Source organism: Odocoileus virginianus, chromosome 3, assembly GCF_023699985.2.
Source record: "Odocoileus virginianus isolate 20LAN1187 ecotype Illinois chromosome 3, Ovbor_1.2, whole genome shotgun sequence".
Taxonomy (NCBI): domain Eukaryota; kingdom Metazoa; phylum Chordata; class Mammalia; order Artiodactyla; family Cervidae; genus Odocoileus; species Odocoileus virginianus.
Genome location: NC_069676.1, coordinates 23,858,744 through 23,884,244, shown reverse-complemented (window position 1 = coordinate 23,884,244; position 25,501 = coordinate 23,858,744). Strand labels below are relative to the sequence as shown.

Here is a 25,501-nt window from a genome sequence, read left to right as displayed (position 1 = left end):
CACTTCTTTTTTTTTTTTTTACTTCTCTCTGAAATAAATTCTATTGTTTCTAAAAGTGCCCTGGCTTTCTTAATTTTTATTTTTGAAGAAGAATTGACCTCCTAATCTCATTCACTGCTTAGTGCTGCTGTTCATGATAAAAATAGGTGTATTATCCATGACTAGTTTTACTTAGAAATGTTTTATTTAGCTTCTTGTACTCATTCTGATAACATCATTCATGAGTACTTTTATGAAGTGATTAAAATGAAAGTACTAAATGCCTGCCTTGTCCTCATTAGTCTAGGTTTTAGTTTCCTACTATAGATATATATTTAATTCATGATTTTTGAGTTATCTGTATAGTATTCTCAGCCCCTCAGTTTTATTTCATAAATGGCAATTATTTTCTTGAATAAGCTTTGGTGTAATGAGTACACTGCTGTTAAAAAAAACTGTCATTTTGGTGCATATTTTAAAAGTGAAGTCGCTCAGTCATGTCCAACTCTTTGCAACCCCATGGACTGTATAGCCCACCACGCTCCTCTGTCCATGGCATATATATAAAAGGACTCAGAAGAGAAACAACATATTTACTATTGATAAGATTGTTTACCTAGAAAAATTTGAGAGAATCAAGCAAAGAACTACTAGGATTGAAACATTTAAGATGACCTCTTGCCAGATAAACATTAAAAAGCACATAGTTTTCTTATATTAGTAATAACCAGTTAGAACATGGAGTATAAAATTATCCATTTCACAATAGCAACCAAAATAATAATGCGTATAGGAATAACTTGGAGGATATGTTGCAGACTATCAATATTAAGGGGAGTGTGAGCACACTTCTTCACTGTTTACTCTCTGTTCTGTGTGTTTTCTTTTTTTTGTGTGTGTGTGTGTGTTTTCATGTTTATAATGAGTATATATGTATTTGGGTATAAATGTATACACATATTATATAATCATCAATTAGCATAGTTAATACTGATTAACTTGAAATAGTTTCTAATATACACTGTTTCTATTCAGGGTGCCCAGGAACGGATAGATAGCTTGCGTCGAACTGGAGTGATTCATGAAAAACAGACTGCTGTGTCAGTAGAAAACTTCATTGCAGAATTGCTTCCTGACAAGTAAGAGGCTTTTTTTTTTTTTAATTGTTTTTTTCTTATAAAGAGAACTTTCATGACAAGATCTTTTCATCTTTTCTCTTAGCAACTTTCAAATATGCAAAATTCATTATTAATCCCATGCTGTACATTACATCCTCATGACTTATTTTATAACTGGAAGTTTGTAGCTTTTAATCCCCTTTATCCGTTTTACCCTGTCTCCCACTCCTGCCTCTCCATCCACCAGTCTGTCCTTTGTTTCTGTGAATTCACTCCCCCCCTCCCACACACACAGGTAAGGGAGCGCATATGATATTTATCTTTCTCTGTCTGACTGACTTTAATTACCTTAATTCCATCCATATTATTGCAAATGGCAAGGTTTTCCTTACTTTTTAATGGAATAAGATACTGTTTTATAAGCACATGCATATAAATACCACACTACATGTATACATATATGTGTTTGAATGTGTATATATAAATCACATTTTGTTTATCATGGACAAACACTTAGGTTGCTTCCATGCCTTGGTTGTTGGAAATAATGCTGCCATGTTTCGGTCTCAGTAGGTTGTGTGTGTTTTTAGGAATTTATGCATTTCTTCTAGGTTGTCCAGTTTGTTGGTGTATAATGGGTTCAGTGAGTGGCTTATTACATTTCACTTAGGAGCAAAAATAGAATTGCTCACACTGAATGTCTAGTAAAAAATTAGAACCAGACAGAAAATATGTTATGGTCTAGCTATATCATCGCATTAGTTATGTGACCTGTGTAGCTTAGCTCACATTTCTACTCTTGTTTTCTCCTTTTTTATTATAAAATTTACATTGTGTTGCCTGCATTCTAAGACTGTGTTAATAATCATCAATTAAATAAGATACAATGGTGTAGCTTTGCCTTGGATGCTGACTTCCGTAACAAACACAAACACCTTGCATAGCTGTTCAGAGTGATGGGAGGTCTGGCAAGATGGCCTGGAGGCAGTCACCAGGTTTGAGTTCTGCACTACCTCTCATCTGTGTAGGCTGGGAAAAAACCTCTAACAACATGATTTGTCATTGTTTTTGAGGGCATTAAACTTTTAATAGATGGATTTTTTGATTGGAGAATTTTTTTTAATTTGCAGAATTGCCTTATTTTGGAATAGCTTCGCAACTGTTGAGACCTACCTTCTTCCTATTTACTGTGTGATTTTGTTGCTTTTGGGCTTTCCCTGTGGCTTAGCTGGTAAAGAATCCGCCTGCAATGTGGGAGACCTGGGTTCAATCCCTGGGTTGGGAAGATCCCATGGAGAAGGGAAAGGCTACCCACTCCTGTATTCTGTCCTGGAGAATTCATGGACTGTACAGTCCATTGGGTCAGACATGACTGAGTGACTTTGACTTCCACTTTGTTGCATTTATTTTTTGTTTTAGTATTGAGTAACACTGTGCCTAGTACTTTGTAGCTATAGTATACAAAAAATGTACTCCAACTTTGAGGATTTATTATAGACCAGGTGGGAGAGAAAATATATACAAGATAAACAGTTTTAAATGACTCTGTAAGTGTGTAAATCTTTACTTACAGGAAATGTTACATATATTTTCACTGGAAATTTGATGTGGAATAGTGTCAGATAAGAGTCATGAATGATTGGTTCTTGAGCTGAAGTTTGAAGAGTAGTTAAAATTTGGATAAGTGAAAAAGAATAGGTAGGGCATTCTATGTGGAGGAAGAGTGTGAAGATGATTAAGATATATTTAGGTGTCAGAGATTATATCAGCTTGGCTGAACATTGTTGGATAGAAAGTCAGGAGTACTTTGGGGACAGACTGAAGAGCTTTAAATACTCGGTTGGGAAGTTTGAACTTTCTACATAAGCACCAAGCAACAATCCACTGGTCATTATTATTTCATTTTTTTTCCCCTCTATTAATATTGACATAAGGGTTACCTTAGAGATTCCATCATGCCTTTTCCGTGTATTACATTATAGTACAAATAATGACTTGGTAATATGATTTACCCCCTACATCTTGTGCAGTATTGTAAGTTATCTTAATTGTGCATAAACTCAAGATATTGTTAGTATTCTGGTCACTTATATTTATTTTTTGAAGACCTTCCTTCATTTTTGGTTTTAGGTCTGGGATCATTTTCACTCTGCCTAAAACATTCTTTGTACTCCATTAGACTTTAGCCATGAGTTCTCTTAGCTTTTGTCTGAAAACGCCTTTACGTACCTTTATTTTCGTAGGGTGTTTTCTCTGGACAAGGTTGGCAGATCTCTTCTTATATAATACTTTAAAGATGCCATTGTACTGTTTTCTGGCTTCCATCATTTCTGTTACATCAGCTATCCAGCTTGTTGTTTCTGTGAAGAAAATGTGTTGTTTTGCTGCATTTAGGATCTTTTTTGTCATTGTGTTTTTGCAGTTTTACTATGGTATGTATAGGTGTGCATGTGTTTGCTTATGTATTAAACTTCTGTGGGTTCACCAAGCTTGATTCTTTGTGTCTTTCACTAGATTTATGTCTTTTGTCCGTTTTGGAAAGTTCTTAGCCGTTTTACCTTCAGAACTGGCTTCTGGCCCATTTTCTCTTGCTAGGACTCCACTGACACATTGTTCACCTCTGACTGTACCCTCCATTTCTCATGGTCAGTCCCCTCTTCCCTCTACTTGCTCACTCTAGTCTTCCTCTCTGTTCTTTAGTTTGAGTATCTCCCATGTACCTGTCTGCTGCTGTGTAGCCAGTACACTGTTTTTTTTTTTTTAATATAGATTCAATGTATCTATTGGATATCTATATCTTTCCTCCCGTTGTGGCAACCTTTACCTCCGCTTTCTTTAGAATGAGTCATTAAAGATCCTTGTCTGCTGAATCCAGTGTATGGGCCTCATTTAGCCTCCTTTTGGTGTAATGATAAGGTGCTGTCTCTGTCGATGCCTCAGCTCACAGTCTTTTAAAGCCAGGTATTGTTTATAAGAAACTCGAGAGTCTTCAGGTAATCCTGAGACGGTTCACTGTTTGCTGTAGTAAACCGTGGTGAGGTGTGTGAAAGGGGTGGTTTGGTGCACTGCAGTCACGACTGACCTGAGTCCAGACTGGGTAGTGCTCAGCATCACCTGAAGGTCTTAAAGCGCACCTTTATAAAGTTGTCCCTGTCTAGAACGTTACTCCGTTTTGTCTTCCTTGCTCCTTCAGCTCTTGGATACCTTTGGTTATAATTTATAGTCTCACCCAGCTTTTCATTGGTCCGCCATCAACTGCACCATCATACCTAGACATGGTATTTTTCGCCAAACATTAATGCTTTTTTGAGCAGAAGAGTAGCAAATAAGTAGTATTAGGAAGTCTGTTGATGGTTTCCAGTATGGTTAAGGATGAGAGAGGATGGAAAGGTTGTGGTATTAAGATACAGAAGGGGGATAGAGGAAGAACATGAGAGCAAACAGCAAACCCACAACCCAAAACACTTGATAGTTTGCTTTGGCTACTAATCTCTGTGATGTTCCCATAGGAAATAAAGGCACAGAAGATAGAGAAATGCATGCTTATAACTAAGGCAAGAAAAGACCAATGTTGTCTGGCCCCTAACAGAGCAGAGCCAGTAAAGACCTAGCTATTTGTGATGACCTTTGCATCAGTTAACACTCCATGAGGAAAATTAGCGTCTTGTGTACCAAAATGGAAAAATACCTATGAAGCATGAACTGTCCTTATTCTGAAATTAACCCAACCTAAAAATATTGGGCTATGTGTGAGATGGATTAAAATGTCCTTTTGGAAAGTAACCAGTGATACTGGATAGTCCTTCTTGGTAAAATACAAACTGGCATACCTATATCAGCTCCTCAGGTTCTATTTCGATTTTTTTCTGCTACATAAAATCCAAGTCTTGGAACTACCATTCTTAAGTCCAGGTGACTTCTTATAGGATTTGGCCAAGTCTGCCGTATTTCACCAGCCACAAGGAGAGGGTGAGGAGGAGAGAGTTCCTTGGTGACTGTCCTTGAGCATGAACAGTGGAGACCACCACTCTTCCTCCTGCGGAGTGGGGAGTGGAGGTGGGTAGAAGGACAGGAAGGAGGAGGGAGAAGACAAAGTTACTTGGCCAGCAGCACTAGCGAGAGGTGCTGAAGGGGTCTCAGTGATCATGACAGTGACGGCACGTTAGATTTGAGTTGGAGGAGAATGGGATACTCAGGCTGACACATGGGAGCATGAGAGTAGTGTGGAGACGGGGAGTTCTAGAGTGTGCTCACAGGCATTGTGGGAGGTACCTTCAGAGGAGCTGCTTTTCAGGAAGGCCGTGCCGTGCCTGGGAGCTGAGTCACTGCAGTTCTCTGCTGTCTGCACAATACACAATTGTGTAAAATAAAATATTCATTCATATCCCAAGGAAAATAATGATTCATATAAGATAAATTATTCAAGGCTCTCAATTCCAAGCAAAGTTTTACGATACGAAAACTGTAGACATAATAAACTGTCATTTTATCAAAGTTGTTACTCTGTTTACTATCTTGTTGTTTCTTTGAATATGTGTAAAAAAAAAGTTTCCTAATCTGTATTGTATTTCATAGCACTTTAATCTGCATATTTTAAAATCTTCTTGCTCTGTATCTTCTCATTTAAAACCATGATTTCCTGCTTCTGGTTAATTAAAATGCTGATGATGTACTGATAACCTCACATAAGTCAGTTTTAAAATTTATCACTTTTTAATGTGTATCTTAAAATGGAAGAAAGTTTTCTTGATTTCATGAAGCTGTCCTCAAATCAAAGTTTGATTCATTGTGAACAATTCAGAAATTGTGATTAGAAAGATTTATCAGGAATGAGGAGAGAATTTGTTATTTCTTGAATGAGCTTATTTTTTAAGTCAGTTAGTAACTTTGTAACTTGGCTATATACTAATCATAGAGTTGGTAGTATAAAATTTCCCATGTTAGAAAATGATGTTTTTAATTATGATAAGCTATTTGCATTTTCAGATGAATAAATTTATCTGTTGCATATTTGAGCACTTCTAATTGCCATTCTTCTCCCCAAATCTTAGCAAGAAAAGGAATTGCATGATTTTCAGCTATTTTTGTTCTTACCCATTTTCCCCTCTCCTCTTGGAATTAAGCCAACAGGGCAATTTTATATGTTGTTTTTATGGTTTATCTTTTAATTAGTCTGCTAGTGTTTTATCCGAAGGACAGTACTTTATCAATTCGTAGAACTTACTTAGCATATCCACAACTTGAAACTCATGTTCTCTTGCAGATGGTTTGACATCGGCTGTCTGATAGTTGAAGACCCTGTGCATGGTATTCATCTGGAAGCATTTACACAAGCCACACCAGTACCCTTAGAGTTTGTACAACAGGTTAGTTTTATGCTTTTGCATTATGCTCCAGGAAAGCTTGAAATATTGTTCTCAAAATTTTTATTGAAAATATGGTATATTCTTGATTTTACTTCACTCTTTTTCCTTTTAATCTTTTCTCTTTTTTAATTTCTGTTCCTTCCACGTTGTTTCAGTACCTCCCTACTTTTATTTTCCAGTGGTCTTTGAAAAGGTAAATCTATTATATGGTTAATTGCTCTTTTCTTCATTGCTTTGCTTATTTTTATGATTGTGTTCATTACCTTTGGGTTAGAAAAAATTTACCTATTCTGATTTTATGTTAACCTTTAAGATACTGTCTCATTTATCTCACATTTTCATTTTTCCTGGTTACTCTAGTTCCTTTTTCTTTGTCCTCATCTTCCTCTTTAATTTGTTCATTGTTAAAAACATGCGGAAACATATTTAGAAGCAAGTTTACAAACCTTGGATGAAAGGCAAATGTCTTTTCAGTTTCCTGAAAAATGTTTACCTACCCACATAGTTTCCAGAAGAATGTAAGCATTAATCTATAATGAGTTTCATTCCTTCTACATTTTTGTTACTTTTAATCCTTTCTTGAACAAAATGGAATGTAAGAGTTTATTTACATTGGACTCTTGAAATGTCATTTCAAAACTCTCAAAAGTTATTTGGGACCTTAGATTTTTGCGAATTCTCTTGGGATTTTCCCCCAAGAGAAAGTATGTATGATGTATGCACTCACATATAAACTTGGCTTATGTGTTTATAGAGCCCCTTAAAGCCACCTGTGACCTTCTTAGGGGTTTACATTTTAGATGGGGAATAAGAATTGATGCTTAAAGTTTTGTTACCATAATAACATACCACTGATATCATAATTTTTACCACAATTTCTTTTCAGAAGTTTGAAGAAAGCATTTTTATATATACATGGTAATGTTAAATTCACTCTAGTATGAGGGTGGTTAAGAGATGGTAAACAAATGTTATGCCTACTACTATACCAATAATATAGAAAAATTACATACTGTTGTTGATTTTCTAGGAAAATATTCTTGAATTAACAATGGCAGTTTATAACCACTAGGTTGAACCATACAAAATTGCTCTTTGAAGTTAGAAAAAACAGCCACATTTTGGCAGTTTGATGTGATTTAACTTAATTATCTTAGTGAAGCCTTTTAATGCTCCCCAAAAATTGAGTTGGACACGACTGAAGCAGCTTGGGCACACATGCACACACAGTGGTGTTACAAGTGAGGTGTAAAAGATATTCGAAGAATAGATGACTGATGCATCTAATGCAGAGAGGTAGTTTTCCATTTTATTCTGTGAGTCTGGCTTGTAACCTAACCAAAAACAATAATACAGTATCACTTAAGAACTAATTGGTAAAATTAATAAAATTTAGAAATAGAACAGTAAAAAGGTTTCTGAAACCATTTCCTGTGTGTGTGTGAGGGGGTGAGGTAGTTCTTCCCACACCACCAAACTGTTATCCAATACCTGCTGGACAGCCTATAATTCAACCCAGTTCTGACACTTTCTACCTATAAAGAGTGTTGGATCCCACAGATTAAGGAGTCAGTCCTACAAGACTGCCTGCCTCCCTTCTTTTCAGACACCTCATAAGTCCATATTGCTACATGAACTTCTGACTGGTTGTTTATCAAAGGAAATCAGAGTCTCATCAGTGGTATCATATGATCTGACTTATACGTAAAAAAAGAAAAAGATACTAGTGAACTTATTTAGAAAACGGAAGCAGACTCTCAGACATGAAAAATAAACGTATGGCTGCCAAAGGGGAAGGAGTTGGGAGGGATAAATTAGGAGTGTGGGGTTAATAACTGTACACTACTCTGTATAAAATAGGTAACAACATATACTGTATAGTACAGGAAACTATTCAGTATCTTGTAGTAACCTATAGTGAAAAAGAACCTGAAAAATAACATATATTCATATATATGTATAATTGGACTACTTCACTGAATACCTGAAACTAATATAACATTGTAAATCAACAATGCCTCAATTAAAAAACAATGGTCAAGGGATCAGTCCAAGAAAAAGATAGAACCGTTGGAAACATATATACACATAGCATAGGAGCACCTCAGTATAATGTAAACGTTAACAGCCACAGAAGGAGAAACTGAAAAACTAACAATAGTAGTGGGGATTTTTAACAACCCACGTACACTGCTGGTCAGATCATCCAGACAGAAAACTAATAAACATGTACCTTAATTGACCCATTAGACCAGGTAAACTTAATTGATATTTATAAGACATTCCATCTGAAAGTAGTAGGAATATACTTTCCTCTCAAAGTGCAGACGGGACATTTCTCCAGGATAGATCACATCTTGGGTCACAATCAGGCATCTGTAAATTTAAGGAAATTGAAACCATAGCAGGCATCTTTTCCAATCACAATGCTATGAGGTTAGAAATCAGTTACAGGGAAAAGAAACTATAAAAACGCACAAACACATGGAAGCTTAACAGTGATACTAAATAACCAGTGTATCACCGAGGAAATAAAAAAGTACTAGAGAAATGACAGCAAAACCACAACAACCCAAAGCCCGTGGGATGCAGCAAAAGCAGTTCTCAGAAGTTTATAGCAATACAGTCTTAGCTCAAGAAATAAGAAAAACCTCAAATAAACAACCTAACCTTACACCTAAAGGGACTAGATAAAGAAGGAGAAACAAAACACAAAGTTAGCAGACAAAAGAAATCATAAAGATCAGAGCAGAAGTAAATGAAATAGAGACAAAGCAATAGGAAAGATCAATGAAACTAAAAGCCAGTGCTTTGAAAAGATAAAATTGACAAACCTTTAGCCATCAAGAAAAAGAGAGGACTCAAATCCATAAAATTATAAATGAAAAAGGGGATGTTTACAACTGACACAGCAGAAATAAAAAGATCATAAGAGACTACTCTAAGCCACTGTATGCCAATAAAATGGAAAACCTAGAAGAAATAGACAAATTCTTAGAAAGGTACAACCCTTATAGACTGAACCAGGAAGAAGTAGGAGATACAAACAGTTCAGTCACAAGTAATAAAATTGAAACTATGATTTAAAATCTTCCAATAATAATAATAATTTTAAAAAAAACTCCCGAACCAGATGGCTTCACAGGCAAATTCTATCATACATTTAGAGACGAGTTATCACTCATCTTTCTTAAAATCTTCCCAAAAATCCCTGAGGAAGGAACACTCAGGGACGTTCTGTGAGGCCACCATTACCCTGATAGCAAAACCAGACAAAGATAATCACAAAAAAAGAAAATTACAAACCAATGTCACTGATGAACATACACACAAAACTCCCTCTACAAAATACTAGCAAACTGAATCCAGCAATACCTTAAAAGGCTCACACACCATGATCAAATGGGATTTATCCCAGGGATGCAGGAATTCTTCAATATCTGCAAATTAACCAGTGTAATATGCCATATTAGCAAATAGAAGAATAGAAACCATACGATCATCTCAATAGATGCAGAAAAAGCTTTTGACAAAGTTCAACATCCATTTATAATAAAAACTCTCCAGAAAGCACAGAAAGAACCTACCTCAACATATATGATAAACCCACAGCAGTCATCATTCTCAGTGGTGAAAAACGGAAAGCATTTCCTCTAAAGTCAGGAACAAGTCAAGGATGTCCACTCTCAGCACTTTTAGTCAACAAAATTTTGGCATTCCTAGCCACCGAAACCAGAGAAGATTAAAAAAAAGAAAAGAAATCCAAGTTGGAAAAGAGTAAAACTGTCACAGTTTGCAGATGACATGATACTATATATAGAATATCCTAAAGATGCTATCAGAAAACTACTAGAGCTTATCAGTGAATTCAGTCAAAGTACAGGATACAAAATTGATACATAGAAATCTGTTGCATTCCAATACATTAGCAATGATATATCAGAGAAATCAAGGAAACAATCTCAGTTACCACTGAATCGAAAAGAATACTTAGGAATAAACCTGCCTAAGCAGAAAGAAGACTTATACTCTGTTCTTCAATCAACATCTTAAGGTTCTCAGAGACGACACAAACAGATGCAGAGATATACCATGTTCTTGGATTGGAAGAATCAATATTGTGAAAATGGCTATAGTACCCAAAACAATCTACAGATTCAGCACAGTACATATCAGATTATCAATGGCATTTTTCACAGAATTAGAACAAAGAATTTTACAATTTATATGGAAACACAAAAGACCACAAATAGCCAAAGTGATCTTGAGAAAATAAAATCAACTGGAGGAATTGGGCTGCCTGACTTCATAATAATCAGTATGGTATTGGCACAAAAACAGACACATAGGTCAGTGGAACAGGATAGACAGTCCAGAGATAAACACACACACCTGTGGTTACCTCAGCTATGACAAAGGAGGCAAGAATAACAATGGAGAAAAGACAGTCTCTTCAGTAAGTGGTGGTGGGAAAACTGGACAACAACATGTGAAAGAATGAAATTAGAATACTTCCTAACACCATACACAAAACTCAACTCAAAATGGATTAAAGACCTAAATGTGAGACTGGACACTACAAAACTCTTAGAGGAAAACATAGGCAGAAGAGTCTTTGACATCGCAGCAGTATCTTTTTGGATCCACCTCCTAGAGTAATGAAAATAAATGGGACCTAATGAAACTTAACGGAGAAGGCAATGGCACCCCACTCCAGTGTTCTTGCCTGGAAAATCCCCTGGACGGAGGAGCCTGGTAGGCTGCAGTCCATGGGGTTGCGAAGAGTCGGACGTGACTGAGCGACTTCACTTTCACAGGAAATGGCAACCCAGTCCAGTGTTCTTGCCTGGAGAATCCCAGGGATGGGGTCGCACAGAGTTGGACATGACTGAAGTGACTTAGCAGTAGCAACAATGAAACTTAAAAGCTTTTGCACTGCAAAGGAAATCATAAATAGGATGAAAAAACAATCCTTAGAACAGGAGAAAATATTTACAAATGACAGTGACTGACAGGGGATTAATCTCCAAAATAAACAGCTCTTGAAGGTCAGCATCAAAACCACCACCCAATCAAAAAGGGACAGAAGACCTAAATAGACATTTCTCCAAAGAAGACATACAAATGGCCAACAGGCATCACAACTATCAAGCCTGTGCTCTAGAGCCCAGGAACTGCAAATGTGCTGCAGCTACTGAAGCCTGCGCACCCTAGAGCCCATGCTCCACAAGAGAAGTCACTGCAATGAGAAACCTGCACATGCAACTGCAGGAAAGCCTCCGCACCAATGAAGACCCAGCACAGCCCGAAATAAATATCTTTAAAAAATTAAAAAAAGACAGATTGTATTTTAACAACGAGTTTTGTCGCCTTTATAATTTCATAATTCAGCAGCATAGCTGTGTTTCTCATGGTTTGTCATAATCTCTACTAAAAGTAACTTGAGGGACTTTGAAATGTCACTTATAGCTAGTTCCAGTAATTTTTTTTTTAATGTATTAAAAATCTCAATTTCTTTTTTCCTGAGGCTCAAAGTCTGACTCCCCAGGACTACAATCTGAGGTGGTCTGGCCTTTTGGTGACAGTGGGTGAAGTCCTGGAGAAGAGTTTACTCAACGTCAGCCGGACTGATTGGCATATGGCTTTCACGGGCATGTCCCGTCGGCAGATGATCTACAGTGCGGCCAAAGCAATAGCGGGCATGTATAAACAGCGCCTGCCCCCCAGGACCGTGTGAGAAGCCTGGCTCCGGGCTGCTGACACTGCTCACTTGGAGCTACTGGTAAAGAAGAGACAGACCCTTACACTGGACAGCTTTAGTCAGTCCAGCTGTTCTGATCATTTCCCGTAGGCTGCAGTTTTTCTCTTCTAGAAAGGTGTATCATTCCAGTAGGTGAAATGAAACAGGTCCTTTTTATGATTACATAATTTCACATACCATAGTTCCCAAAAAATTTATAAATATTTTTATAGGACAGTTTGATACACCAGATTTATAAGGTGCAAATTCATGTGCTAAGGTATTTAACTTGATGATGTGTACTTGATTACTATTTTGTTTTTTAAGAAATAGTTGACTAAAGAACATGTTTACTGAATATTGTTTAAAGGCATTGTTTCTTTTAATTCATGATTAATATCTTCCCTGCCAGTCTTTGAAGCTTTTTGTGTGTGCATGTGCTCAGGTATGATGCTAAGCTGTGGGCTCACCAACAGACTGTTAAGACAGCTACTTGTAGGGAGATGGTGCACTTTTCTATGCATATTTTTAACATGGGCCAGAATAGCAGAATTGATCATTTTCTTTTTGGTTATCACATTATACACATATGGTCTGAAAAATTCCTTTTTTTTTAAAGTAAGTTTCAGCATTTCACATTCATACTGTATGATAAACATTGGGATGATACATTTTATTTTTTCATTGCTCTGTGACAGCTAAGTGGCAAATGATTCCAGTCTATTTAAATTAGAAGCATTGGGTATTTTTTGCATAATACTATTCAGCACTTCCAAGTAAACTCTGCAGCCATTATTTCTGTTTTAACTTATTTCTCTAGCTGTAATAGAGAAGTTTTTGAGAGGAAATTATGAGATTATATGACTTACTTTAAGGACACTTCTTATTTAGTTTGCCTTAAACACTGCTTTTCTAACTTTGTGCCATTCTGCCTTTACTTTTTATGCAGGTTTTCAAAGAAACAATTTTATAGTGAACCTGGTTTATTTAGTGCATTATGTTTGTATTTAACAAAAGCTTCTTTTTCCCCCAAATAATATATTTTACCAAGTTTGGATTTATAAAAATCAAAAATAAATACCTTGTCATATACTTTTGAACTCTATATATGAAAGTTTAAATAACTTTTGAAGATCGTTTCTTATATAAATGTAATTTAATTTTTATTTACTCTTCTATATAATTCCTTAGAAGTAAAAAAATTAGCACAATCTTATAAAATCTTTTAATGTGTTGAAGCTGTTATCCTGTACTGTCATTATGTGTCATGTTTGCTTTGTTTTAATATCATTTCAAGTACTTATTTGACTTCTATTTTTTTTCTAACCCGAGGGTGATAAAATTACATATTAATTTTCCACCTATGTTTTAATTTCCATGCCCTGTATAATGATTGTTGAGTGCAATTCAGATATCTGTGTCATTAAAAATAATGAGAGAGAAGACAGATGTAGCCAGTTGCTATAGCATAATAGGAACAGAATACTTATTTTCCCTTTTTACTGGTATTTATGGAACACTTCATCTGTGTTTTCTCCATCTTCCATGATTAAGGGAAGCCTTTCTCCAACATTTGTTTTTTTTATTTTAAAAAGCTGCCCTTTATCGTGGTGTCAGACTAATGACACATCACTGTTAGGCATGAAGGAACATATGCCCATACTTCATATTTCTGCTTTTTTCCCTTCTATTATAGGGAAATTTTACAGATCCTAAAAATAATCCGAGTTTTCTTTTTATTTTACCAAATCTCAAATATCTTAATTGATGTTTTTGGGGATTGTTTTCATAAAATAACTAACATTGACATCCCATTAGAGGACAGTCTGCAGGTCATCAGATAGCAATGCCTATGGTTTGGGTGCAGCTGATTTTCTGGCAGCTGGTAATTTGCACGCCTGCTCTTTGTGAGTGGGTAAGGACTAGGAGGAAGGGCAGATGGAAAAGATAAATACATGATCTCATTCTGGCCTCTTATTCCTTTTTTGACCCAGAGTTACCTTTGAAAGGCTGATGCTCATGACTGATTGTACACAGTCAGCTTTCCCAGCTTCTTGTATATTTTTTCATGCTTGGATTTCCTTGTTGTACAAGGTACAAGAAAAGTCATCTCTAGCACACCACAGCATCCTGGGCCAGGCAGCCTTTTACTGTTGGTATTGTGACATGAGATGTGCTGCTCATCAGCCTAAGGCCACAGCTCCCTTCACCAGGCATCCAGCCGTCCTGTTCTATTCCTGCTTGCTTCCTTATAACTCCCCCACTAGCATTTTTTAGGGTGAGTTGAGCTGAGACTATTTCTTTTTTTCACCCTCAAGCATCTTGGGACTACTTATCTTTAACACAGTTCTTTGCCACTACTGTTTTGGTCATGTTTGTGTGTTTTGTTTTGTTTTTTTCGTTTGAAGTGCTCCCAGAACTACTTACTGAATTTGAGAAGTTTGTATACTTTTTAGTTAAGAAGTGTGAAAGAGAATAGGAAAAAAATGCAGGAAGAGTAATTTTACATCAACCTCAGTTGACAGAACATACTCAGATTACTCATATTAATAGTGTCTTGTTACTAAGTTTATCGGGTAACCTAGAGCTGGGCCCCAGATTCTGGGTAGAAAAGATTGAGCCAATACCAGTAGTTTTCTCCTCTCTTATTATTACTTCCCCTTTCTTTGTGCTTTCTCTCAAAGATTAATGAGGTAGAAAATTGAAATGAATAGATATAGACAAAATGGTAGTATGATAGTAAATATAGGTAGATAACAGATGAAAGTGTATTGTATACATTAATTCAAAATCATGCAAATTACTAATACACTCAGGGCCAGCTAAATTAGTTTAAGATGCTGTTGAAATTTACTTTGTTCCTTGGCTAGAAAAATTTCTAAACAGGAATTTTGTGTTCTGTGAAGCCAAACTGGTAACATTTTATGTTCTAAAAGATGTTGGGTTATACATAAATTAAAAAACTTAGATATTTACTCCCAGAATATGGAGAATAAGCTCTGGGAGTTGGTAATGGACAGGGAAGCCTGGCATGCTGCAGTCCATGGGGTCACAAAGAGTCGGACACGACTGAGCGACTGAACTGAACTGAACTGATGCAGGATGATGTATCGGATAAAGCCAATTTTGTACGTATGTAAATATGTCATAAATAAATAATACCTCAACTTACATCCCAAGTGATTTTTCAAATGTTAATCATATTCATATTATATTAGAAGGACCCATTTTCCTTTTTGTCTCAACTTGCCACTGGCTGCCAAGAATTATGGAATAGCAACTTTGCCCATCTTTCAAGTGGAAAGGTAACATTCAGATACAGTTGACCCTTGAACAGTGAAGGCTTTGGGGAGCTGACCCCTAAATATACAAGTCCACATACAACTTTATAGTTAGCTCTCCATAGCCATAATTCCATATCAGAGATCAACCAACCACTGATTGTGTAGTACTGTTCTGCCTGTTCATTGACAAAACTGTATATAAGTGGACCTGCACAGTGCAAACCCATTTTGTTCAAGGGACAACTGTGTGCCAGAGTTTCTAACTTCAAGGTTAAAGAAATCAGGATATTTGTGGGAAAAGGATACACTGGAGGTAGAAGGCAAGAAGTTAAGGCTGTTTTCATGAGGAACCCTCTCTGGTCATGAGTTTAATTTACCCTTGACCTCCAGGAGTATCCTCTTTTTTAAAAAAAAAAGTTTATTTTTTACTGTTTGCTATTCTGAGCCTGTTATCCCAAGATAAGAGATTTTTCTTTTGTTTTGGTGGGGAGGGGGTGCATGCCAAAAGATGATAGGATATTGATTTGAGGGCTTTGTTTATTTGCCAAAAGGCAAACTCCGGGGCTTCCCTGGTGGCTCAGCTGGTAAAGAATCCGCCTGCAGTGCAGGAGACCCCAGTTCAATTCCTGGGTTGGGAAGATCCCCTGGAGAAGGGAATGGCTACACACTCCAGTATTCTGGCCTGGAGAATTCCATGGACTATATAGTCCATGGGATTGCAAAGAGTCAGACACAACTGAGCGATTTTCACTTTCAGACTCTGGTGGAGCATGGTGTGCTGCATGGTGGCAGAGTTCCAACACACTTAGGCACTGAATAACAACAAAGAAGTATTGTTTTCAAAAGACCAAAAAAAGCAGTTTAGAGCCCAGGAAAAGCCCTGTTAAATTCATACTTTGTTTCAGAATGAACTGGAAGAGGGGAAAAAAATGTTTGGCAACAGAAACAAAATTGGCAAAGTCATTATTAAGGAAATTTAATAATTTAAGGATGAAGGAAATCTTTGGAACAATCCATAAAGTGAACTCGTTTTAAGGATTTAAAGCAGTCAGAAAGGAAAGAGGAGCTAACATGAGATAAGTACCTACGGTTAGACAATGGAGTAGACACTTAACTTTTATAGATGACATAATGGATCATATTAAGCTGCTTTTCCAATATCATCACAACAAACAAGTTACAGAGATAGAAGTCAAATGGAATGTGTGACTTGCTAAACCATTTTCTTCCAAGACATCCTGAATATTTGCTTCAGGAAATTAACAGGTAAATCACTTATACAATTATTTGTTGAATCTAACAATTCAAATAGTGGCATGAGGACTTTGCTCTAGTATACTTTTAATTTTACAATATTATGTTTAAGGAAAACTTTGCCTTTAGTTTGAGAGGGCTATTTTGGGCTTTGTTGCTGGTATGAAAATATATTTCTGATAGCTGATTATTCTAACTCCCCAAATTAGGAAACCTTAAACTAGGTTTGAGTATCATTTTTAGGATAAATGCCAGAAATGTCATTATTGTTAAACTAGTTTTCAAGCAAGATAATAACCATATATAAAACATTGTAAAAGACTTATGGCTGCTTTAGAAATACCTTTTTGAGAATCACTGCTGTAGTACAAATCCTGACTCATTCTGCATATACTAAGATATTTCAGAAAGCCATGTCACCAAGATGGCACCACAGGTGGTTCTTGACTTTGCCTCTCACAAGAAGACCAGCTAAGAATTATTCATGGACAAGCTGCCATTAAGAGAATCCCAAGTCGTGGAGATGAGGCTTGAGCATTTCCCAGTGCCACCGAGGCCGAAACAGACCACATTAGATGGTGAAGAGGAATGGCCACACACCAGCTGCACTGCTCCTCTCCTGGGTTGGAACAGCACCATGCTGTGAGCCGATGGTAGGAGAAAGCCTAGGAGTGACACCCAGTGTCGTGGGTTGCTTTGCGGAAGCTGCTACTCTGGTCTCCACTGGAGGGTGCAGGAGAAACTTAAGTGCATGACCACTGGGAATCTGATTGTGATGGAGAAGGGAGACCGAGTTCATACCTATAGTACTCAAGTGCCAAGAGCAGCTTTGCTCATGTACGGAACCAAGTCAGTGGAGCAGTCTGACCAGGGAGCTTGGCAGGTGCAGGTCTATCTGATTGAGGTCCTCACATGAAGAGCCTAAATAGTCGTCGAACCTGCTCTGCCCCAGTCCAGGCAAGGGGGCTTAGACACAGGCCAGCAGACGAGTTGGGTGTAGCTCTTGGCCCTGCCTGACCAGAAAGGCTGGCATGAATGCCTAAAAGCTGCACAGCCCAGCAATGCTTGAGCAGAGAATTAGCAGGCAGAGCTTAAGAGTGTACTGCAAGCCCAGTGGTTCTGTTCAGCCAGAGAACTTGGGGCACAGGATGATCCGAGTCATGACCACAAACCAAGAGCCTTACTAGCCTTGAGGTTTGGTCTCCCACTGTGTCCTGACAGGGAACAAATTCGAAGCACCACCAATTCCTAGATAAAACCATCAGCCAACTCAAAAGAAACCTAACTAGAACACACAGGAAGCGGTCTAGTCTATCTAACAGCGATGCTTACAGTGGAACTTGACACAGAGAACACAGCTCATGGTTTTCTCCATCTGCAAGCAAAGCCACTGGCCCCAGCTGACCAGGGAATTCATTTAGTTTTGCTTGACTTGGGTCTCCAGAAAACAAGCTGTACAGGCCCTGGGATCTGTCCTGTTGTCCTGCCATAGCAGGGAAGCTAACTCATTGCTCCACCTTTGCTGAGCATATTTCCAACCCTGATGGCCTAGTAAGCCTGACCAAAGAATCTAGATAGCTGCAGAGCCCATTCTATAGCCTCACTTGGGCAGAGAATCAAGCCAGCAGTTTTATCCAACTGTTTTCAGCCAGTGGCACCCTTATTCTGAACCTCAGGGCTTGGCAGTGACCTCACCCAAAAATATACCTTGATAGCAAGCACCACCTCTCCAAGGATGTTACCAGCAGACATGTCCAGACACTCAAACTGAGCTGACCAGTGATTAACTTTCTTTGCCAGTGTGGACCTGTAAATTCTGGAAAAGACGACTTACTCAAATGCACAGATTCCAATGTAAGGAATCAAGGATCACATAAATGGAGGTAAACATGACACCACCAAAGGGAACATACATATCTAAAAGTTAACCTTAAAGAAATGGACATTGTGAACAGTCAGACAAATAATTACGAATAACCCTCAAAGAAGTTCAGTAAACTGTAGAAACACAATGACAAGTGAACCAAGTTAGGAAAACGAAGCATGAACAAACGAGAAGTTCAAAAAACGGAAATCACTAAAATAAATAATCCAGAAATCTTAGAACAGAAAAGCACAATAATTATAAACTGAAGATTTAAATTCAGAAGCTCAAATGCAGACTTGGCTGTGCAGAATAATCAATGATCTAGAAGACCGGATACTGGAATTATTGAGTCAGAGGGAGGAAACGGAATGAAAAAACCTTTAGGAATTATGGGATGCCATCAAAAGAAACAATATCTGCATTATGACAATTTCAGAAGGAAAAGAAAAAGGACAGGAATGACATTTAAAGTTGCAACGGTTGAAAACTTCCCAAACCTGGGGAGAGAAATGGACATCCAAATCCGTGAGCCACAAAGGACCCCAAAGAGGTTGAACCTGAATAGGGCTCGACTGTGACACATTATCATTAAATTGTTAGAAGTTGAAGGAAATTTTGAGAACAGTAAGAGAGAGACGTTACATATAAGGGAATCCCCATAAGGTTACAGGCAGATTTCTCAACAGAAAAATTTCAGGTCAAGACAGAATGGGATGGTATGTTCAAAATACTGAAATCAAAAACTCGCTCAACCTAGAATTCCTTATCTGATAAAACTGTTCTTCAGAAATGAAGATGATAAAAGACTTTCCCAAATAAACCTAAGTGGAGGGAGTTCTCTGAATGGAAGTATAGACGCCAATTAACATGTTAAAAAAATGTAAGGAGGTAGTGTAAAACTAACTGGTAATGGTAAGTATATTGTCAAAGTTAGATTTTGTAATATGGAGAAGGTGGTGCTTAATGCACTTAAACTCTAGTATAAAAGTTTTAAAAGTAGTGAAAATAACCATAATTCAAATGATACTATAATAATTTCTTTATATAAAAAATTGTTATTAATAACAAAATATTTTATTCATGATAACATAACACTAATAATGGTGTTATTGGTAACATCAGTAATCTAAAGTGTGGAGGGAAGAAGAAGGTGTCAAGTTTAGGAATGCTATTGAAGTTCTCAGTTTCAAATAAGGTGTTATAATTTTAAAATATTTTATGTAAGTCTCATTGTAACCAAAAGGGAGAAACCTACAGTAATTACACAAAACAACATGATAAAGAGATCAAGCACTTGGATACCAAAAGAATCCAAAACAAAGTCAGCAGGATAAGAAACCAGGAATGATTCTATACAACAGCCATAAAAAATAAAGGAAATGACAATAGTAAGTCCTTACCTATCAACAATGACTTCAAACATACATGGATTAAATTCTCTGATCAAAAGGCATTAAATGAGTGCATTAAAAAATAAGATCCAATGATTTGCTGCCTATAAGATTTATTTTCTTTTTAAGACACAGAGACTGCCAACAGAATTAAAAGAAGAAATAAATAGCCGTATAAACATCTTATTCTCATGGATTGGAAGAATTAGTGTTCATACAAAATGGCCCTAGTCCCCAAAGCAATGTACAGATTTAATGTGATTTCAATTAAATTACCCATGGCACCTATTCATAGAACAAATAGCTTCCCTCCCACTACCCAATTTATATAGAACCATGAAAGACCCAGAAATGCCAAAGCAATACAGAAGGAAAAAGTCAAAGCAGAAGGCAAAAGGCTCCTAGATTTCAGACAATACTGCAAAGTCAAACTAGCATGGTGTTGGCACAAAAACAGGCATATGGATTAATGGAACAGAATAGAGAGCCCTGAAATAAACCCAAACACCTAGAATCTATCTTTGACTAATGAAGCAAGAATAGACAATGTGAAAAAGACAATCTCTTCAACAAATGGTGCTGGAAAGGCTGGAGAGCCTCATGAAAATCAATGAAGACAGAACATACTCTAAGGCCATACACAAAGATTAAATCAAAGTTGTTTAGATTTAAATATAAGATGAAACCATAAATCTCTAGGGAAAAAAAAATAGGTAAAACACTCTGATGTAGATTGTAACAATTTATGTCAATTGTAACAATTGACATTGTAACAACTGTAACAATTCTTAGGTCAGTCTCCCAATGGAGTAGGAAAAAAAATTAAAAAATGGAACCTAGTCAAACTTACAAGTTTCTGTACAGCAAAGGAAACCATAAACAAAACAGGCAATAGACCTAAGTAGACATTTTTCCAGATAAGACACACACACGACCACCAGACAGCAGTATGGCATTTCCTCCCAAAATTAAAAATAGAATTACTTTGTGATCTACCAGTTCCACTCTGGGTATTTATCCAAATGAAAAAAGAAAGAAAGAAAACACTAACTCAAAAAGTTATCTGTACCCTCATATTCTTTGCAACATTATTTATAATAGCCAAAATATGGAACTACCTAAGTATCCCTGATGGATGAATGAATATAGAAGATGTGATGCATATATGAAATGAAATATTATTCCATTTAAAAAGAAGGAAAATCTTGCCATTTACAACAACATGGATGGACCTTGAGGGCATCAGGCTAAATAATACAGGTCACAGAAAGACAAATACTAAACGATGTCACCTGTATGTGGAACCACAAAACAACCACTACCACAATAATAGCAACCACAAACTCCTCATAGAAAAAGAGATCAGATTTGAGTTTACCAAAGACAGGGGGTTGGGGGAAGGGACATTATCAAAAGGGACAAAGTTCTAGTTATAAATATGTACTAGGAATATTGTATAAGAGAGTGACTATACTTAATACTGCAGTATGATATATATAAAAGTTGTAAAGAAAGTACATCCTAAAGAGCTATCATTTTTTAAAAGTTTTTTTTTTTTTTCTCTTTGGCTTTCTCTTTTTAATGTTTCCTTGGTGAGATGAGGGATGATTAGTAAAGTTACTACAGTGTTCATTTCACAGTAAGTCAAACCATTGTAATGGTTTATATGTTAAATGTATACAGTGGTGTATGCCAATTATACCTCAGTAAAACTGGAAAAAAAATTAACAAGTGTTGGCAAGGATGTGGAGAGAAGGGAACACTTGTGCAGTGTTGATGGGAATGCAATTGCTATTAAACAGTATGGAGGTTCCCCCCAAAGTTAAAAATAGGGCTAGTGCATGGATCCCTCAGTTCTACTTCTGGGCATTTATCCAAAGTAAATAACAATAATAACTTGAGAAGCTATCCACACCTTCATGTTCATTGCAGTGTGGCTCAGAATACCCAAGACATGGAAATAACCTGCATGTCCGTTTGATTTGACAGATGAATGGAGAAAGAAGCTGTAGTACTGGGTTTCCCTGGTGGCTCAGTGGTAAAGAATCCATCTGCCACTGCAGGAGACACAGGTTCAATCCCTGATCTGGGAAAATTCCACATGCCTTGGAACAGCTATAACTACTGAACCTGTGCTCTAGAGCCTGGGAATTGCAACTACTGAGCCCACATATGACAACTACTGAAGTCCATGTGCCCTAGGGCTCTGGCTCCACAAGACTAGCCACCAAAATCAGAAGCCTGCACACCTCAACTAGAGTAGCTGCTGCTCACCACAGCTAGAGAAAGGCTCATGCAGCAATGAAGACCCAGCACAGCACCCCCCCCCCCAATTTTTTAAAGAAACTGTGGTTCATGTATACAATGGGATACTATGCAGCAATATAAAAGAATGAAATAACATTTGCAGCAACAAGGATGGACTTAGTGATGATCATACTAAGTGAAGTCAGTCAAAGAGAGAAAGACAAATACCATAGGACATCACTTTTTTGTGGATTTTTATTAAATGATGCCACAGATGAGCCTATCAACAAAACAGGAACAAACTCACAGACATAGAAAACAGACTTGTGATGAACCAAGTAGGGGGAGGAAAGATGGAATCAGAATTTGAGGTTAGCAGATGCAAACTATTGTATATAGAATGGATAAACAACAAGGTCCTACTGTATGGAACAGGGAACTACATTCAATATCCTGTGATAAACCATAATGGAAAAATATATAAAAAGAATGCATACATACACATCACTGAATCACTTTGCTGTGCAGCAGAAACTAACACACATTGTAAATTAACTATATGCCAATTAAGAATAATCGTAAATGGAACATTAATACTCCATTCTCAACAACATTTAGGTTATCCAGACAGAGAATCCATGAGAGGATTTGAACAACACTAGAGAACAAAGAAACCTAAGAGACATGTATAGAACATTCTATCTGACAGCATCAGTTTACATATTCTTCTCAAGTGCTCATGAACCACTTTTTAGGCTAGATCATGTGTTAGGCCACAAAACAAGCCTTAGCAAACTCAAGAAGGGTGAAGTATCCTCTCTGACCACCATGGCATGAAACTAGAGATCAATAACTGGAGAAAAATGGGAAATTTCATAAATGCATGGATATGAAGACTCTTCTGAGCAACCAATGGATCAAAGAAAAAATTAAAGGAGATATAAAGAAATTTCTAGAGACAAATGGAAATAGGAACACAACATACCAAAACTGAGATAAAGCAAAAGCAGTTCTAATTGAGAAGTCCATAGCAATATATGCCTACTTTAAGCACAAAAGCTATATATATATATATATATATATATATATATATACTAACCTAACTTAATGCATTAAGGAACTATAAAAAGTAGTACAAACTGAATCCAAAATTGGTACAAGGTAGGAAATAAGAAAAGATTAGGGCAGAAATAAGTGAAATAGAGAATAAGAGAACAAGAAAACAATAGAAAAGATAAATCTAAGAGTTGGATCATTGAAAAGATAAACAAAATAAGCCATTAGCTAGACTAAACAAGGATAAAAAGAGAGAGGATCCAAATCAATTGAATTATAAGTGAGAAATGAGACATTATAACTGATACCACAAAAATACAAAGGATTGTTAACAGCCACTATATGCCAATAAGCTGGCAGTCTTAAAGAGGAGAAGTTCATAGAAACATACAACATACCATGATGGAATCAGAAAGGACAGAACATTGGTAAAGACCTGTAAGGAGGCTGAATTAAGCACTTGAAAGAAAGAAAGAAAGTCGCTCAGTCGTGTCTGACTCTTTGCGACCCCATGGACTGTAGTCCACCAGGCTCCTCTGTCCATGGGATTCTCCAGGCAAGAATACTGGAGTGGGTTGCCATTTCCTTCTCCAGGAGATCTTCCCGACCCAGGGATTGAACCCGGGTCTCCCACATTGTAGGAAGATGCTTTACCGTCTGAGCCACCAGGGAAACACCTGAAAACCTCCCAATGAAGAAAAGCCCAGGACCAGATGTCTTCATGGCTGAATGTTACCTAACATTTAAAGACGACTCAATCCCAATTCTCAAATTCTTTCAAAAATTCTTAGAAGGAACACTACCAAACTCATGTTGTGAGACTCTATTACCCTGACACCAAAGCAAGAAAATGATGCTACCAGAAATGTACAGGCTAATATTCCTGATGAATATAGATGCAAAGATGCTTACTTAAATACTAGCAAACTGAATTTGGCAGCACATTAAAAGGATCATTCATCTTTGATCCATTGTGATTTATCCCTGGGATGTAAAGATAGTTCAGCATACACAAAAATCAACATGATATATGACATTGATAGAATGGAAGGGGTGGAGGAGCATATGAACATCTAAAAAACTAATGAAATTCAACATCTGTTCAAGGTAAAGACTCTGAAAAAATTAAATATAGAAGGAACAGACCTCAACATAAAGGTCATAACAAGTCCACATGTAACATGATAATCAGTGGTGAAAGACTGAAAACTTTCCTTTAAAATCAGGAACAAGAAAAGGATGCTCCCTCAGCATTTGTATTTAACATAGTATTGGAAGTCCTACCAAATAATACAAGCTACAGGAAGAAATAAAAGTCCTCAGGATTTAAAAAGAAGAAGGACAACTGTCTCTATTTGTAGATGACATTATTTTATATATGGAAAATCCAAAAAAAAAATCTTGATCTAATCATCCACATGAGTAAAGTTGCAGGACAGAAAATTAACATACAAAAATCAGTGATGCATCCACACATTAATGATGACTATCTGAAAAAGAAGTGAAGAAAACAATTCCATTTATGAACACTAGCATGTTCATAGCAGTATTATTTATAATAGCCAAAACATGGAAGTATCTAAGCATCCACTGCTGGATGAATGGATAAAGAAGATGTGATGCATATATGCAATGGAATATCATTCCACTTAAAAAGAAGGAAAATCTTGCCATTTACAACAACATGGATGGACCTTGAAGACATTAAGCTAAATAATAAAAGTCAGAAAAAGATAAATACTATATGATGTCACATATATGGAACCACAAAACCACCACCACAACAATAGTAACCAGCAAACGCCTCATAGAAATAGAGATCAGATTTGTGGTTACCAAAGACAGGGCATTGGGGAAAGGAGGAATTCAATCAAGTGTCAAAAGGGACAAACTTCTACTTATAAGATATATGTACTAGGGATAAAATGTACAAGAGGGTGACTATAACTAACGCTGATGTATGATACACATAAAAGTTAAGAAAGTATATCCTAAAGAGTTATAGTTAAAAAAAAAAGCTTTTTTTTTTTCTTTCTGGCTTCCTCTTCTTATTGTTTTCTTAGTGATATGAGGGGTGCTAACTAAAAGTAGTGTTCATTTCACAATACAGATAAGTCAAACCATTGTAATGATTTATACCTTAAATGTGTACAGTGTTATACGTTAATTATACCTCAATACAACTGGAAAATGATTAAC

The 25,501-nt window shown here is 36.8% G+C and overlaps 1 protein-coding gene across 2 annotated transcripts in view; it reads left to right on the top strand.

Moving 5' to 3' along the window:
* Positions 1-25,501, top strand: part of PRRC1 (proline rich coiled-coil 1) — a 58,447-nt gene that overhangs the window by 24,238 nt on the left and 8,708 nt on the right. Inside the window, exons 7-9 of one of the 2 annotated variants that reach the window (XM_020914619.2) lie at positions 1,015-1,118; positions 6,361-6,463; positions 11,991-15,374. In XM_020914619.2, coding sequence (XP_020770278.2) covers positions 1,015-1,118; positions 6,361-6,463; positions 11,991-12,200 — 417 coding nt within the window. In that variant the 3' untranslated portion in view covers positions 12,201-15,374. Of the gene's footprint in view, positions 1-1,014; positions 1,119-6,360; positions 6,464-11,990; positions 15,375-25,501 lie in introns of those variants that run through there. The other variant, XM_070465079.1, reaches the window with a different exon arrangement.